General features: G+C 49.6%; 1 protein-coding gene across 1 annotated transcript in view; it reads right to left on the bottom strand.

Moving 5' to 3' along the window:
* Nucleotides 1-15,008: 15,008 nt before the first annotated feature.
* Nucleotides 15,009-18,700, bottom strand: part of LOC138637849 (vitamin K-dependent protein C-like) — a 55,518-nt gene continuing 51,826 nt past the window's right edge. The window contains exon 2 of the mRNA XM_069726774.1: nt 15,009-15,610. Within this exon, the coding sequence (XP_069582875.1) occupies nt 15,009-15,610 (602 nt within the window). The remainder of the gene's footprint in view (nt 15,611-18,700) is intronic.

The following is an 18,700-nucleotide window of genomic DNA, read 5'->3' as shown; positions in this document are numbered from 1 at the left end:
TTTTCCTAAAGTCACACTGCGGTGCTGGGATTCGTGGCCTTGTGCAGTAAATATGTTCGCCGCTCACACATGTCCTTACACCTGCTTCAGACTGGGCGGCCTCAGCTGATCCCTTATCGCATGCCGCGGCCATGAGGCCGCACAGTCAGAAGAAGGCGGAAGGAGGGGAGTGAAAACAGGGGAACATATGCACTGCTCGTGCCCATCAATCACACCCTCGCAGTCAAAATATATGAGACAACGGGGGGCGTTGTGTCGGACAGGGGGGACGCACAGGCACAGCCAGCCAACCAATGATGTCAGGAGACGGGCAGCGCTAACAATGGGGGTGCTGCGTGTCATTAAAAAGGAAAGTCACACCTCAGGGACATTGTAATGGTCTGTAATGAGACACATTTTGTACTTGTTGAGTTCCACGTGTGCAAGGAGAAAAAGTCAGCCACCTTGTACAAATGCAGCAGTACTGCTGTACAAGGTGGCTGTTATACATAGAAACACCTGTGGGTGGGGGGCAGGCTCCCTTCAATTTCAGTTCATGTGCCTGCGTGGCGTTTGCAGGTCACGTTGCAAGCTACACAGCAGGGGAACAGCTGGCGTTGCTGAACCCCACTGACACATTGACTGGTGTTTTTCTCTGTGCACATTGCATGTCCGGGCAAAAACTAGCGGTGTTAGAGCCCAGGGTCAGCAGGAGGAGGAGGAGAGGAGCAAAGTGTAGGCCGCAGCCTGCACTGGTGGCAGCTTTTGTTCTGTTGTGCCAGCGTGGCTTGTGCTGGACACGTTGCCGACTACACAGCAGGGGAACAGCTGGCGGTGCTGAACCCCACTAACACATTGGCTGGTGTTTTTCTCTGTGCAGCTAGCATTTCCGGGCAGAAACTGGCGTTGTTTGAGCCCAGGGTCAGCAGGAGGAGTAGAGGAGCAGAGTGTAGGCCGAAGCCTAGTTGAACCAATTTCAAAGGTTACCTTTAACCCCCCCCTCAGGTGTTGCAAGGTACAAGAGCCACACCTTGAACAGCATTAATGATGCACAAGTCAAAGGTTGCTCTATTTAATTTTGCTCCTTGCACACGCTGAATTAAACACGTACACTATTTAGCCCATTATACTGTCAAACAGTTGTGGAGGCGTGACTTGTCTTTTTAACGAGACGCAGCACAGGTGTCAAAATTTGCACCTAGGTACTGGGCGCAGATTCCTGAGCGTTGTTATTTGCTGTACAGGAGTCTGCGCTCTTGTGTTATCCCTTGGCAATACCCTGTTAGTGCAGGCCGTCTCATGACCTCATTTCATGTTGGCCGGTGCGGTTAACGATGGCCATAAATCCCAGACCCACAGTGGCTTTTCCTAAAGTCACACTGCGGTGCTGGGATTCGTGGCCTTGTGCAGTAAATATGTTCGCCGCTCACACATGTCCTTACACCTGCTTCAGACTGGGCGGCCTCAGCTGATCCCTTATCGCATGCCGCGGCCATGAGGCCGCACAGTCAGAAGAAGGCGGAAGGAGGGGAGTGAAAACAGGGGAACATATGCACTGCTCGTGCCCATCAATCACACCCTCGCAGTCAAAATATATGAGACAACGGGGGGCGTTGTGTCGGGCAGGGGGGACGCACAGGCACAGCCAGCCAACCAATGATGTCAGGAGACGGGCAGCGCTAACAATGGGGGTGCTGCGTGTCATTAAAAAGGAAAGTCACACCTCAGGGACATTGTAATGGTCTGTAATGAGACACATTTTGTACTTGTTGAGTTCCACGTGTGCAAGGAGAAAAAGTCAGCCACCTTGTACAAATGCAGCAGTACTGCTGTACAAGGTGGCTGTTATACATAGAAACACCTGTGGGTGGGGGGCAGGCTCCCTTCAATTTCAGTTCATGTGCCTGCGTGGCGTTTGCAGGTCACGTTGCAAGCTACACAGCAGGGGAACAGCTGGCGTTGCTGAACCCCACTGACACATTGACTGGTGTTTTTCTCTGTGCACATTGCATGTCCGGGCAAAAACTAGCGGTGTTAGAGCCCAGGGTCAGCAGGAGGAGGAGGAGAGGAGCAAAGTGTAGGCCGCAGCCTGCACTGGTGGCAGCTTTTGTTCTGTTGTGCCAGCGTGGCTTGTGCTGGACACGTTGCCGACTACACAGCAGGGGAACAGCTGGCGGTGCTGAACCCCACTAACACATTGGCTGGTGTTTTTCTCTGTGCAGCTAGCATTTCCGGGCAGAAACTGGCGTTGTTTGAGCCCAGGGTCAGCAGGAGGAGTAGAGGAGCAGAGTGTAGGCCGAAGCCTAGTTGAACCAATTTCAAAGGTTACCTTTAACCCCCCCCTCAGGTGTTGCAAGGTACAAGAGCCACACCTTGAACAGCATTAATGATGCACAAGTCAAAGGTTGCTCTATTTAATTTTGCTCCTTGCACACGCTGAATTAAACACGTACACTATTTAGCCCATTATACTGTCAAACAGTTGTGGAGGCGTGACTTGTCTTTTTAACGAGACGCAGCACAGGTGTCAAAATTTGCACCTAGGTACTGGGCGCAGATTCCTGAGCGTTGTTATTTGCTGTACAGGAGTCTGCGCTCTTGTGTTATCCCTTGGCAATACCCTGTTAGTGCAGGCCGTCTCATGACCTCATTTCATGTTGGCCGGTGCGGTTAACGATGGCCATAAATCCCAGACCCACAGTGGCTTTTCCTAAAGTCACACTGCGGTGCTGGGATTCGTGGCCTTGTGCAGTAAATATGTTCGCCGCTCACACATGTCCTTACACCTGCTTCAGACTGGGCGGCCTCAGCTGATCCCTTATCGCATGCCGCGGCCATGAGGCCGCACAGTCAGAAGAAGGCGGAAGGAGGGGAGTGAAAACAGGGGAACATATGCACTGCTCGTGCCCATCAATCACACCCTCGCAGTCAAAATATATGAGACAACGGGGGGCGTTGTGTCGGGCAGGGGGGACGCACAGGCACAGCCAGCCAACCAATGATGTCAGGAGACGGGCAGCGCTAACAATGGGGGTGCTGCGTGTCATTACAAAGGAAAGTCACACCTCAGGGACATTGTAATGGTCTCTAATGAGACACATTTTGTACGTGTTGAGTTCCACGTGGGCAAGGAGAAAAAGTCAGCCACCTCGTACAAATGCAGCAGTACTGCTGTACAAGGTGGCTGATATACATAGAAACACCTGTGGGTGGGGGGCAGGCTCCCTTCAATTTCAGTTCATGTGCCTGCGTGGCGTTTGCAGGTCACGTTGCAAGCTACACAGCAGGGGAACAGCTGGCGTTGCTGAACCCCACTAACACATTGGCTGGTGTTTTTCTCTGTGCAGCTAGCATGTCCGGGCAGAAACTGGCGTTGTTTGAGCCCAGGGTCAGCAGGAGGAGGAGAGGAGCAAAGTGTAGGCCGAAGCCTGCACTGGTGGCAGCTTTTGGTCGGTTGTGCCAGCGTGGCTTGTGCTGGACACGTTGCCGACTACACAGCAGGGGAACAGCTGGCGGTGCTGAACCCCACTAACACATTGGCTGGTGTTTTTCTCTGTGCAGCTAGCATTTCCGGGCAAAAACTAGCGGTGTTTGAGCCCAGGGTCAGCAGGAGGAGTAGAGGAGCAGAGTGTAGGCCGAAGCCTAGTTGAACCAATTTCAAAGGTTACCTTTAACCCCCCCCTCAGGTGTTGCAAGGTACAAGAGCCACACCTTGTGCAGCATTAATGCTGCACAAGTAAAAGGTTGCTCTATTTGTTTTGCTCCTTGCACACGCTGACTAAAACACGTACACTATTTAGCCCATTATACTGTCAAACAGTTGTGGAGGCGTGACTTGTCTTTTTAACGAGACGCAGCACAGGTGTCAAAATTTGCACCTAGGTACTGGGCGCAGATTCCTGAGCGTTGTTATTTGCTGTACAGGAGTCTGCGCTATTGTGATCCCTTGGCCATGCGCTGTGAGCGCTTCCTGTCTTCTGACCTCATTTCATGTCGGCCGTTGCGGTTAGCGATGGACATGAATCCCAGACCCACAGTGTGTTTTTAAAAAATCACACTGCGGTGCTGGGATTCGTGCCCTGGTGCACTAAATATGTTTGCCGCTCACACATGTCCTTACACCTGCTTCAGACTGGGCGGCCTCATCTGATCCCTTATCGCCTGCCGCGGCCATGAGGACACCCAGTCTGAAGAAGGCGGAAGGAGATGAGTGAACACAGGCAAACATATGCACTGCACATGCCCATCAATCACACCCTCGCTGTCCAAAAAAATAAGACACCGAGGGCCGTTGTTTCGAGCAGGGGAGATGCACAGGCGCAGCCAGCTAACCAATGATGTCAAAAGACGGGCAGCGCTAACAAGGGTGGTGCTGCGTGTCATTACAAAGGAAAGTCACACCTCAGGGACATTGTAATGGTCTCTAATGAGACACATTTTGTACGTGTTGAGTTCCACGTGGGCAAGGAGAAACAGTCAGCCACCTCGTACAAATGCAGCAGTACTGCTGTACAAGGTGGCTGATATACATAGAAACACCTGTGGGTGGGGGGCAGGCTCCCTTCAATTTCAGTTCATGTGCCTGCGTGGCGTTTGCAGGTCACGTTGCAAGCTACACAGCAGGGGAACAGCTGGCGTTGCTGAACCCCACTGACACATTGACTGGTGTTTTTCTCTGTGCAGATTGCATGTCCGGGCAAAAACTAGCGGTGTTAGAGCCCAGGGTCAGCAGGAGGAGGAGGAGAGGAGCAAAGTGTAGGCCGAAGCCTGCACTGGTGGCAGCTTTTGGTCGGTTGTGCCAGCGTGGCTTGTGCTGGACACGATGCCGGCTACACAGCGGGGGAACAGCAGGCGGTGCTGAACCCCACTAACACATTGGCTGGTGTTTTTCTCTGTGCAGCTAGCATGTCCGGGCAGAAACTGGCGTTGTTTGAGCCCAGGGTCAGCAGGAGGAGGAGAGGAGCAAAGTGTAGGCCGAAGCCTGCACTGGTGGCAGCTTTTGGTCGGTTGTGCCAGCGTGGCTTGTGCTGGACACGTTGCCGACTACACAGCAGGGGAACAGCTGGCGGTGCTGAACCCCACTAACACATTGGCTGGTGTTTTTCTCTGTGCAGCTAGCATTTCCGGGCAAAAACTAGCGGTGTTTGAGCCCAGGGTCAGCAGGAGGAGTAGAGGAGCAGAGTGTAGGCCGAAGCCTAGTTGAACCAATTTCAAAGGTTACCTTTAACCCCCCCCTCAGGTGTTGCAAGGTACAAGAGCCACACCTTGTGCAGCATTAATGCTGCACAAGTAAAAGGTTGCTCTATTTGTTTTGCTCCTTGCACACGCTGACTAAAACACGTACACTATTTAGCCCATTATACTGTCAAACAGTTGTGGAGGCGTGACTTGTCTTTCTAACGAGACGCAGCACAGGTGTCAAAATTTGCACCTAGGTACTGGGCGCAGATTCCTGAGCGTTCTTATTTGCTGTACAGGAGTCTGCGCTATTGTGATCCCTTGGCCATGCGCTGTGAGCGCTTCCTGTCTTCTGACCTCATGTCATGTCGGCCGTTGCGGTTAGCGATGGACATGAATCCCAGACCCACAGTGTGTTTTCAAAAAATCACACTGCGTGGCTGGGATTCGTGGCCTTGTGCAGTAAATAGGTTGGCCGCTTACACATGTCCTTACACCTGCTCCAGACTGGGCGGCCTCAGCTGATCCCTTATCGCCTACCACGGCCAGGAGGCCGCACAGTCTGAAGAAGGCGGAAGGAGATGAGTTAAGACAGGCGAACATATGCACTGCTCGTGCCCATAAACCACACCCTCGCTGACAAAATAAATATGACAACGAGGGGCGTTGTTTCTAGCAGGGCGGATGCACAGGCGCAGCCAGCTAACCATGATGACAAAAGACGGGAAACGCTACCAAGGGGGGTGCTGCGTATCATTACAAAGGAAAGTCACACCTCAGGGACAGTGGAATGGTCTCAATGAGACACATTTTGTACGTGTTGAGTTCCACGTGGGCAAGGAGAAAAAGTCAGCCACCTTGTACAAATGCAGCAGTACTGCTGTACTAGGTGGCTGTTATACATAGAAACACCTGGGGGGGTGGGGCCAGGTTCCCTTTTAATTTCAGTTCCTGTGCCTGCATGGCGTTTGCAGGTCACGTTGCCGGCTACACAGCAGGGGAACAGCTGGCGTTGCTGAACCCCACTAACACATTGGCTGGTGTTTTTCTCTGTGCAGCTAGCACTTCCGGGCAAAAACTAGCGGTGTTTGAGCCCAGGGTCAGCAGGAGGAGGAGAGGAGCAGAGTGTAGGCCGAAGCCTGCACTGGTGGCAGCTTTTGTTCTGTTGTGCCAGCGTGGCTTGTGCTGGACACGTTGCCGACTACACAGCAGGGGAACAGCTGGCGGTGCTGAACCCCACTGACACATCACCTAGTGTTTTTTTCTGTGTAGACAACACTTCCAGGTGGCAACTGACAGTGTTGAAACCCAGGGAATCAAAGAGGAGCAGAGTGTAGGCCGAAGCCTGCAGTGGAGCAAGTTGAAAGGGAACCTTTAACCCCCCCCCCCAGGCATTTGTTGCTGAAAGAGCCATCTTGTACAGCAGTAATACTGCACATGGAAAATGGTGGCTCCGAAAATTATGCTCCTTGCAAACGCTGAAGTACACACTCATATAATGTGTCCCCTCACACCGTCAAACCATCCCGGAAGTGGGACTTTCCTTTGTAATGTGACACAGCACAGCCGTCATTCCAACCCCCTTGGTGCCGGGCACCACCTCCTCAACGTTGTTTGGTTCTGTCACGGAGCCCGCACTGTAATGTTATCCCTTGGCCATGCACAGTTAGCGGTGCCCGTCTTCTGACATCATGTAGGTGTCAGGCTGGCAGTGCCTGTGCGTCCAAGCTGCCCGAGATCCAACCTTGCAGTGTCATCTAATGTAGTCCCACTGCGGGCCAGGGATCCATGGGCATGCGCAGTGCATATCATCGCCTCTCACTCACCTCCTTCCTGCTTCTTCAGACTGTGCGGCGTCACGGCCGTGGCATGCTATTAGGGATCAGCTGACGCCGCCTAGTCTGAAGAAGCGTGAAGAAGGGGAGTGAGAGGCTAGTATATGCACTGCGCATGGCCATGGATACCAGGCCCACTGTGGGATCACATTAGACGACACTGCGAGGTGTGATTTCGGGCAGCGTGGACGCACAGGCGCAGCCAGGACGACAACAAATGATGTCAGAGGACGGGCAGCGCAAACTGTGCATGGCCAAGGGATAACATAACAGCGCAGGGTCCATGACGGAATCAAACAACGCTAAGGAGGCAGCGCACGGTGCCAAGGGGGTAGCAATGACGGCTGTGCTGTGTCACATTACAAAGGAAAGTCCCACCTCCGGGACGGTTGGACGGTGTGAGGGGACACATTACATGAGTGTGTAGTTCAGCGTTTGCAAGGAGCATAATTTCAAGAGCGACCTTTCCCTTGTGCAGTATTAGTGCTGCACATGGTGGCTCTTTCAGTAACAAACGCCTAGGGGGGGGGGGGGACAGGTCCCCTTACATTTTAGTTGTGCCAGCGTGGCGGTCGCATGACACGTTGCCGGATACACAGCTGGGGATCAGCTGACGTTACTGAACCCCAATAACAGAGGAGCGACTGTTGACTGTGCACACAGCACTTCCAGGCACCAACTGGCGGTGTTAGAGCCCAGGGACAGCAGGAGGAGCAGATTGGAGGTATTGCCGCACACACAGCTGGGGATCAGCTGACGTTACTGAACCCCAATAACAGAGGAGCGACTGTTGACTGTGCACACAGCACTTCCAGGCACCAACTGGCGGTGTTAGAGCCCAGGGACAGCAGGAGGAGCAGAGGAACAGAGTGTAGGCCGAAGCCTGATTGGAGCAAGTTGAAAGGAAACCTTTAACCCCCCCCCCCAAGACGTTTGTAGCTGAAAGAGCCATGTTGTGCAGCACTAAGGATGCAAAAGGAAAAGGTTGCTCTTTTAATTATGCTCCTTGCAAACACCGAAGTAAACACTAAAAATGTGTCCCTTTATACCGTTAAACCGTTCCGGAGGTGCGAATTTCCTTCGTAATGGGACACAGCACAGCTGTCATTCCTATCCCCTTGATGCCGTGCGCTGCCTCCTCAGCGTTGTTTTAAGCTGCCACGGAGCCTGCGCTGTTCTGTTAGCCCTTGGCCATGCCCAATTAGCGCTGCCTGTCTTCTGACATAATTTGGTGTCAGGCTGTCAGTGCCTGTGCGTCCACGCTGCTCCAGATCCCACCTCGCAGTCTCATCTAACGTAATCCCACTGCGGGCCTTGGAACCATGGGCATGCACAGTGCATAACCTCGACTCTCACTCCCCTCCTTCCCTCTTCTTCAGACTGTGCGGTGTCACGGCCGTGGCATGCTAGGGATCAGCTGACGGCGCACAGTCTAAAGAAGGCGGAGGGAAATGAGCGAGAGCCCGAGGGGAAGATATGCACTGCGCATGCCCATGGATCCCAGGCCCGCAGTGTGACTCAATCAGAAGACACTGCGAGGCGGGATCTCGGGCAGCGCGGCCGCACAGGCGCAGCCAGCCTGACACCAAATTATGTCAGAAGACAGGCAGCGCAAATAGGGCATGCCCAAGGGATAACAGAACAGCGCAGGCTCCGTGACAGCTTAAAACAACGCTGAGGAGGCAGCGCATGGCACCAAGGGGGTAGGAATGACGGCTGTGCTGCGTCACATTACGAAGGAAAGTCCCAGCTCCGGGACGGTATAACGGTATCAGTGAACACATTTTATAAGTGTTAAGTTCTGCGTGTGCAAAGAGCTAAAAAAAAAGAGCTACCTTTTCCTTGTGCAGCATTACTGCTGCACAAGATGGCTCTTTCAGTAACAAACGACGGGGGGGGGGGGACAGGTTCCCTTACATTTAGGTTGTTGTGCCAGCGTGGCGGTCGCAGGACACATTGCCGGCTACACAGCTGGGGATCAGCTGACGTTACTGAAACCCAATAACACTGGGTCGTATGTTTTTACTGTGCAGCCTGCACTTCTGAGCCGCAACTGGCGGTGTTGGAGCCCAGGAATAGCAGTTCAGGTGGTAGAAAGATGAACACAGCAGGAGACCTGGATGACACCCAATTACTTAATCAGGCAGAGGAGTGGCAAATTCCTGCGAGATCCAGGCCTGGTTCATTTTCAGGAAAGTAAGCCGGTCAACGTTATCGGAGGATAGTCGCATGCGACGGTCTGTTAGTACACCACCTGCGGCACTAAAGACACGTTCCGATAAGACACTAGCCGCAGGGCAAGCCAGCACCTCCAATGCATACTGGCTTAGCTCTGGCCATGTATCCAGCTTAGAGACCCAAAACTTGAACGGGGAAGAGCCGTCTGGGAGTACAGTAAGAGGGCAAGCCATGTAGTCTGTCACCATCTGACGGAACCGTTGCCTCCTGCTGACTGGAGCCGCCGGTGATGGTGTAGACATTTGGGGCGGGCACACAAAAGTGTGCCAGAGTTGTGCCATACTGGGCTTGCCTTGGGCAGAGGCACTGCTTCTGCTCCCTCTTTGGGCAGAGCCTCCCCCACTGCCTCGACGCACTGAGCTGCTTTGTAAAGCACTAGCAGCACTCCTCTCAGTTGGACAGGAGAAGATGATGGAATTCACCAGTGTGTCGTGGTACTCCCGCAATTTACGCTCCCGGGTCAACGCAGGGATGAGGTTTTGGACGTTGTCCCGGTAGCGAGGATCGAGGAGGGTGAACACCCAATAATCAGGCATGTTGAGAATGTGGTCGATGCGGCGGTCGTTTCTCAGGCACTGCAGCATGAAATCCACCATGTGCTGCAGAGTGCCAACCGGCCCAGAAACGCTGTCCCCTGCTTGAGACATGATCTCTGCCCGCTCGTCATCACCCCACCCTCGCTGTACACACTGACCACTGGACAATTGTGTCGCTCCCTCCTCTGGACGGAGCTCTTCCTCCTCCATTGACTCCTCCTCATCCTCCTCACAAATTGGCCCCTGCGTACCCCTTTGTGAGGAACCACGTGGCGCTGACTCTCCAGAAGCTGATGGAAAAGGTGACTCCTCATCCTCCACCTCTTCCACCACATCATCCCTTAACCCTTGCAAAGTTTGCTGAAGCAGGCAGATAAGGGGGACAGTCATGCTGACTAGTGCATCATCTGCACTTGCCATCCGCGTGGAATAATCAAAAGGACGCAAAACCTGGCAGACGTCCTTCATAGTGGCCCACTCTGTGGTTGTGAAGTCTGATCGGCGCTGACTGCGACTTCTTTGCGCCTGATGCAGCTGGTACTCCATAACTGCTTGCTGCTGCTCACACAACCGCTCCAACATATGTAACGTGGAATTCCACCGGGTAGGTAGGTCACATATGATGCGGTGTTCCGGAAGGCGGAATCGGCGCTGCAGAGCAGCAATGCGGGATCTGGCCAAGCTGGAACGCCGCAAGTGAGCACACTCTAGGCGGACCTTGTGCAGCAGGGCATCAAGATCCGGATAGTCCCTCAGAAAACTCTGCACAACCAAATTGAGCACATGTGCCAGACATGGGATGTGAGTGAGGTTGCCAAGGGCCAAAGCTGCCACCAGATTTCGGCCATTGTCACACACTACCATGCCTGGCTGGAGATTCGCTGGCAGTAACCACACATCGCTCTCCTGCTTTATGGCATTCCAGAGCTCCTGCGCTGTGTGGCTTCGATGCCCCAATGAAACTAGTTTCAAGACGGCCTGCTGACGTTTGGCCACGGCTGTGCTCATGTCGGTCATAGGTAAACGTTCACGGGTCCATGTGGGGGTGGACTGTGACGGATCCTGCAGAGAGGAATCAGAGGAACTGGTGTAAGAGGAGGAGTCGATGCGTACAGACTGGATTCCTGCAATCCTTGGAGTGGGCAGGACACGTCCTGCGCCACTCGCACGATCTGTACCTGGCTCAACAACATTAACCCAATGGGCAGTGAGGGAAACATATCGCCCCTGTCCATGCTGACTGGTCCACGCATCGGTGGTGAGGTGGACCTTGCTACTGACGGCGTTCAGTAGCGCATGTTTTATGTTTGCCTCAACATGCCTGTGCAGGGCAGGGACAGCCTGCCTGCTGAAGTAAAAGCGGCTGGGCACCTTGTACTGTGGGACTGCCAATGCCATCAAGTCACGGAAGCTGTCAGTCTCCACCAGCCTGAACGAGAGCATTTCCAGGGACAACAGTTTGGCAATGCCTGCATTCAGAGCCTGTGCTCGGGGGTGGTTGGCCGAGAATGCCCGCCTTTTCTCCCATGCCTGTACTACCGATGGCTGTAGAGTAGACTGGGAGTGTGAGGATGACTGGGAAGGTGGTGCTGTGGGTGGAATTACACAAGGTCTCTGGGAGGAAGCCAAACCAGCTGTGCGTGAGCTGGAGGAAGAGGCAACACGAGCTGAAGAGGTGGTAGCTGCCGCTGTTGGTTGGCCTACATCTTCAGTGTGTTTCTGTAACTCCACCGCGTGCCTGGTCCGCACATGTTTCCACATATTTGTGGTATTGAGGTTGCTGACATTTTTCCCTCTTTTTACTTTATGATGACACAGCTTGCATTTGACAAAACAAATGTCATCTGCAACTGTGTCAAAAAAGGACCAGGCACTGCAAGTCTTGGGAGCGCCCTTTTTGGCTTTGGAAAGAGACAGGCTCCTAACGGGTGCCAAAGTGGAGGCTACAGGCTCCGCAGTCTTCCCCCTCCCTCTCCCTCTTTGGCCCGTAAGAGGAAGCTCTTCCTCTGAGCTGCTCCCACCACCTTCCTGTTCCTCACGCCACGATGGGTCAAGGACCTCATCATCTCCACTACCCTCTGCCACCAACTGCTCCTCCTGGGTAGTCTCAGCAGCACAGTACGCACGAGAAAGCGGCACCTGAGTTTCATCATCAGATGCGTACTGCGCTGTGGTCACCGGAGGCACTGGCCCACCTGCCTCTTCAGAGTCAGAGAGATAAAGCTTTTGGGCATCACTGCACACTGCCTCTTCTTCCATTTCTCCAATGCTGCTTGGCTGGCCCCCTGTTTCCAAGCCAAGAGATTCAGAGAACAGAAGTAGAGACGGCTCCTGTCCTGGGCTCTCTGACTGCCTGGCCAATTTGGCAGGTGGTGAAGAGACAGATGGCTGCTCTCCAGTGCTCTGTGCCTGAGAGGATGTGGCACTAACTGAAGTCGATGCCGAGGCGTTAGCTGCCATCCACCCGACAACGGCTTCAATTTGGTCTTCACGCAGCAGCGGTGCACGGCGCTCTCCGACAAAGCTGCGCATGAAGGACTGTTCCCTGCTGAAACTGAGTGACGACGAGTCACCGGCGCCCGCAGCAGGCACAGAATCACCACGTCCTCTCCCTGCTCCTCTCCCTGCTCCGCGCCCACGCCCACGTGCCTTACTCCCTGCCCTCTTCATCTTGGTTGACAGATAAAGATAAGCAGAAAAGTACTAAGGCCTTAGTGTGCTTATTCCTGTAATGCTCCTCCTAACAGGTGTAAGAAACACTAATGTTGTAAATTGTGGACTAAACTTTATTATTTTTCAAATGTGGCCTACACAAGTGTAAGTTGTGTTTGGTGAACTTAACCTTTTTTTTGGTGCAGATCGGGCTACAGAGCTAGTTTAAATCACACGGAGACCGTGCAGACAGCCGTAAACGGCGCTGCAAGGCCAAGAAACCCTCCTCTAGGTTATCCTATATAGTGTTTTTCCACTATTTAGCTGGATACAAGTGGAAAGACACTAATAGGAATTTTTTTTTTCAAATTTTAAACTGGCTGCACTATTTGAAAAAAAGGAAATTGTTTTTCAAGGTATGAGGCAGTAACGCACCCTGAGCTGAATCCAACCGGCTATGGCTGCACACAGACTACAGGGCGAGCTGGGCTCACACGGAGACCGTGCAGACAGCCGTAAACGGCGCTGCAAGGCCAAAAAACCCTCCTCTAGGTTATCCTATATAGTGTTTTTCCACTATTTAGCTGGATACGAGTGGAAAGACACTAATAGGAATTTTTTTTTTCAAATTTTAAACAGGCTGCACTATTTGAAAAAAAGGAAAATTTTTCTCAAGGTATGAGCCAGTAACGAACCCTGAGCTGAATCCAACCGGCTATGGCTGCACACAGACTACAGGGCGAGCTGGGCTCACACGGAGACCGTGCAGACAGCCGTAAACGGCGCTGCAAGGCCAAAAAACCCTCCTCTAGGTTATCCTATATAGTGTTTTTCCACTATTTAGCTGGATACGAGTGGAAAGACACTAATAGGAATTTTTTTTTTCAAATTTTAAACAGGCTGCACTATTTGAAAAAAAGGAAAATTTTTCTCAAGGTATGAGCCAGTAACGAACCCTGAGCTGAATCCAACCGGCTATGGCTGCACACAGACTACAGGGCGAGCTGGGCTCACACGGAGACCGTGCAGACAGCCGTAAACGGCGCTGCAAGGCCAAAAAACCCTCCTCTAGGTTATCCTATATAGTGTTTTTCCACTATTTAGCTGGATACGAGTGGAAAGACACTAATAGGAATTTTTTTTTTCAAATTTTAAACAGGCTGCACTATTTGAAAAAAAGGAAAATTTTTCTCAAGGTATGAGCCAGTAACGAACCCTGAGCTGAATCCAACCGGCTATGGCTGCACACAGACTACAGGGCGAGCTGGGCTCACACGGAGACCGTGCAGACAGCCGTAAACGGCGCTGCAAGGCCCAAAAACCCCCCTCTAGGTTATCCTATGTAGTGTTTTTCCACAATAGAGCTGGAGACTGGTGGAAAAACACTAATAGGAAATTTGAGAAAAAATGTGCAGCAGGCTGCACTAAGAGCAAAAAAGAACAACTGTGTGAGGCAGTGTGAACCCCCCCTGAGCTGAATACAACCGGGTATATGGCTGCACACAGACTACAGAGTGAGCTGCACACACACACACACAGAGACCTTGCAGAACGCTGTTAAAACAGCGCTGCAAGGCAAGAGCAAGGTGAACAGTGAAGAACACACAGCGTTTTGCTAAATTAGCCTTTGGAAAGGAAAATAAAGCAATTAGCTAGCTCAACTGGCCCTCAGTTAGAACACAGCGTCCTGTCCCTAACTGAAATCACAGCAGAGTGAGCGCAAAATGGCGGCAGCGCTTTTTTATAGTGCAGAGTGACATCATTTCAGCAGCCAATCCAAGCCTTGCCAGTACTTACATGCCCACCATGCTAAACAGGATGTGCCCACACTTTCATTCATTCCTCATTGGCTGCTGCGTTCAATTTGAATTCTGGGAACTTCCGATTCCGGTATCCGATACGCGGGAAGTATCGGAATTCAGTATCGGAATTCCGATACCGCAAATATCGGCCGATACCCGATACTTGCGGTATCGGAATGCTCAACACTACTGTCGACCCTTCTGCCCGCTTATCACTCTCCTTGTTATAAGCTTTAGTAACATTAACACTAGTGATGAGCGAGTGTGCTCGTTGCTCGGGTGACCTCCGAGAATTTGTTATTGCTCGGAGATATAGTTTTCATCGCCTCAGTTACATGATTTACGGCTTCCAGAAACGCTGAATATATGTGGGAATTCCCTAACAAACAGGCATTCCTCACATGTATTCAGCGTATCTGGAAGCCGTAAATCATACAACTGAGGCAATGAAAACTATATCTCCGAGCAATAACAAATACACGGAGGTCACCCATGTGCTCGGGAAAACCCGAGCAACGAGTTCACTCGCTCATCACTAATTAACACTTGACTAAACAGAGGGAATCTTTCTAAACTATGATGACATTATAAAAACAAATAATATCTTTAATTCACAAATAATTCAGCATTTGGTATTTTGCTATATGGTTCATCTTAAAAAAAAACAAAACATTCAAAACCACATTTGTTATAATTATCTATTTTATTAAAATGTTTTGCCTACAAAGTGGATGTAATAACTTTAATTTGCTGATATTTACTGATTATGATAGATTACAGGAAATTTATCAGGTTTTAGGTGACTTGGTTGAACGTGACTTCATCTTTTTCTCATCTGCTTCATATTTTGCTAGTTGCTGTTGTATCCATGGAAGATAATTATTAACCTTTGTATATATTCCAAAATTATCCAGCCTACCACATCCTTCTCCCCAGCTCACCAACCCTACCAGAAACCAGGTGTCTCCAAAGTAGGTGACCATGGGCCCCCCACTGTCTCCGGAACATGCATCTTGATTGTCCCCCATTATTCCAGCACACAACATATTACCAGTTACATGGTTCTGCATGACCGTAGAACAGTTTTCGTTGGGTACTATAGGAATCTGTATGTAGCTTAGGATGTTAGATCGGTTGCGATGCAATTCTTCTTGATTGCCCCAGCCAGTCACTATGGTCTCTGTTCCTTCAAGTGTCAGTATCTTATTGGCCAGTCCATAACTTGGTAAACAAATGGGCAACACATACTTGCTATAGACAGCCGGCTGACTTAGACGTAGCAGAGCAATATCATTATCTACAGTCTCAGCTTTGAAATTAGGGTGGGTAATGATTTTAGTTACAAACATTTGCTGCTCGGTGTCTTCCAGGGTCCGGCGATCATATTCACCTGTAGAGAAATATGATCAAAGGGATATATGTGAATGAAAGGTATTGCCTGCTATAGACTTTCCTGTAAAACTGCTAAAGACATGATAAATAGTTATTAACTTGACATATTTTTTCATGCAAATGACAGCTATAATCAGATCAGAATATAGACCTGTTGTGTTATATTTTGCTGATTAATAACTGGACGAATGTTAGAAAATGATTATTTTTTTAAATTTCTCACTATTGCACCTGCTGTTTATGAATATGTGTGTAAGTAAAAGTTCAATTTCCATAAGATAAAGCTGGATAACCATATGTAAAAGGACAGGGTTTTTCCCCCAAAATATTAAACCTTATGATTATCAAAGGGGGACTCTCGTTGCATCTCTATTGAGGTCCGATATTAACTATTAATGTCGAACTTGGCTATTAATAATTAATATCCACTTAATACGCCTCAACGTTATCTTTTCCTTATGCTATATACTAACTGAGACAAAACAGTGTAACAATAAAGGGTATTTATTACGCACACACAAGTCTGCAGTCTATAACATACATATATATTTACACCCAAGCTGGCGACTATAAATATATATATATACATATATTGCGTATACGTATACGTATATACATATATATATATATATATATATATATATACACATACTATTATGCAGATATACAACTCTAATACAGTAATATCACTACAGTATACAGTGATATCCCAACAATATCACACAGTAATAACCCACAATAACCAGTAATATCACAACAATCAATTAACTGCCCGATTACCCAAATCACACATACAATATCAGCCCTCCCACCTATGGCTAGCTAACCCTAATGAATAGTACTGGGCCTATTAAGAAAAGGGGATACAGAGTATACTGGGTAAATCTGACAGGGAGAAGGACTTGGGGATCCTAGTTAATGATAAACTTACCTGGAGCAGCCAGTGCCAGGCAGCAGCTGCCAAGGCAAACAGGATCATGGGGTGCATTAAAAGAGGTCTGGATACACATGATGAGAGCATTATACTGCCTCTGTACAAATCCCTAGTTAGACCGCACATGGAGTACTGTGTCCAGTTTTGGGCACCGGTGCTCAGGAAGGATATAATGGAACTAGAGAGAGTACAAAGGAGGGCAACAAAATTAATAAAGGGGATGGGAGAACTACAATACCCAGATAGATTAGCGAAATTAGGATTATTTAGTCTAGAAAAAAGACGACTGAGGGGCGATCTAATAACCATGTATAAGTATATAAGGGGACAATACAAATATCTCGCTGAGGATCTGTTTATACCAAGGAAGGTGACGGGCACAAGGGGGCATTCTTTGCGTCTGGAGGAGAGAAGGTTTTTCCACCAACATAGAAGAGGATTCTTTACTGTTAGGGCAGTGAGAATCTGGAATTGCTTGCCTGAGGAGGTGGTGATTGCGAACTCAGTCGAGGGGTTCAAGAGAGGCCTGGATGTCTTCCTGGAGCAGAACAATATTGTATCATACAATTATTAGGTTCTGTAGAAGGACGTAGATCTGGATATTTATTATGATGGAATATAGGCTGAACTGGATGGACAAATGTCTTTTTTCGGCCTTACTAACTATGTTACTATGTTACTATATGTGTCTACTGACATATATATATATATATATATATATATATATATATAGACAGTATATATATATATATTTTTCGTTTTGGGACACATGGATCATTTCTATAGCGGTATGTTGGTTTTGCAAGCCTGCGAGAAAACCACGCAGTACGGATGCCATACGGATTACATATGGAGGATGCCATGCGCAAAAAACGCTGACATACCCTGCCTACGGAGGAGCTACGGACCACTATTTTCGGGACATTTCAGCGTATTACGGCCGTAATATACGGACCGTATTTTCATACGCTGAGTGTGAAGCCGGCCTAAGTGGATAATAATCTTCTCATTGTTGTCCGTGGTTGGCAGGAGGAGATGGACGAAGCAACTTTGAGTGTCACCCCGCCACCAACACACCTTGGACTGGGATCTCATGGATGCGCCTGGCATACAAGCGTCTTCCTGCTGCACTATCTTTAACATGATGCCTATATTCTAAAGGTTACAAATGGTGCTATCTATTGGGTTGCCACTCTGTTAAATCCACGGTACAAGAGTAAATTTTGCCAGATGCTTCCCCCCACTGGAAAAGGACGCGCACATGTTGGATCATCAAAACACGCTTGTAGACAATTTTAACAGTGGTTTTCCTCAAAACCGCAGCGAGGCACACAGTGTGCATCACAGTTCTAGACTTTTCCACCTCTGGGTACATTAAGGCATCACTGCAAAAACATTAGCAGCTGCAGATCAAATGGCATAAGCAATTTCTGTAAGTCATTGCACATATTTTTCAGACCAGCCCGTTCACCAGCAGAACAGAGTAAACGTCTGACACATTGTGAATGATTGGAGAGGATAGTGCAGGAGTATTTGAGCTCAATATCATTGCCATCAGAGCAAATTTGTACCCTTTTGCATTATGGTCTTCAAAAATGGAAGAGTGGCCTGAGCTTGCCTGTCATACTTTGAGGTTTTGTCATGCTCGGCAGCCAGCGTTCTCTCAGAAATTGTCTTCAGCACTGCTGATTAATTAGCACATCTGGCTGTCCACTGATATTGTAGACCACTTAATTTTCATCAAAATGAACAAGTCATGGATCTCCAATTACTTTTGCACCCCAGTCGCAGGCTTGGCAGACTAGGTGATTATTTTTTTTAGTGTCATTCATTGATCTTGCATAATTGCATTCCGTGACATGTTTGTCGTGCTTTCTGTGCTTGCTGTTTCTGCTGCTGCTGATGTTACAAACAATTTTTTGAAATGTGGATACTCTAAGTTGGGTCTCCATCTGGTGGGTTGCCTGTAATAGAATGGCTGTTGGAGCCCTAATATACTGTTTTCACTCTGTAGAAATTGATCCCACTTAATTGGCATGTGGCAATAATTTTTTGAAATATGGGGAATCCAAGTTGGGTCTCATTCATATGTTCTGCCTGTAGCAGTAGGGCTCCCAGAGAGGCAAGCCTGCACTTACTTTCACTCAACTACTT

This window comes from Ranitomeya imitator, chromosome 5, assembly GCF_032444005.1.
Source record: "Ranitomeya imitator isolate aRanImi1 chromosome 5, aRanImi1.pri, whole genome shotgun sequence".
NCBI lineage: Eukaryota > Metazoa > Chordata > Amphibia > Anura > Dendrobatidae > Ranitomeya > Ranitomeya imitator.
Note: the sequence above shows the minus strand (reverse complement) of the source record. Positions and strands in the feature narration are given on the sequence as shown.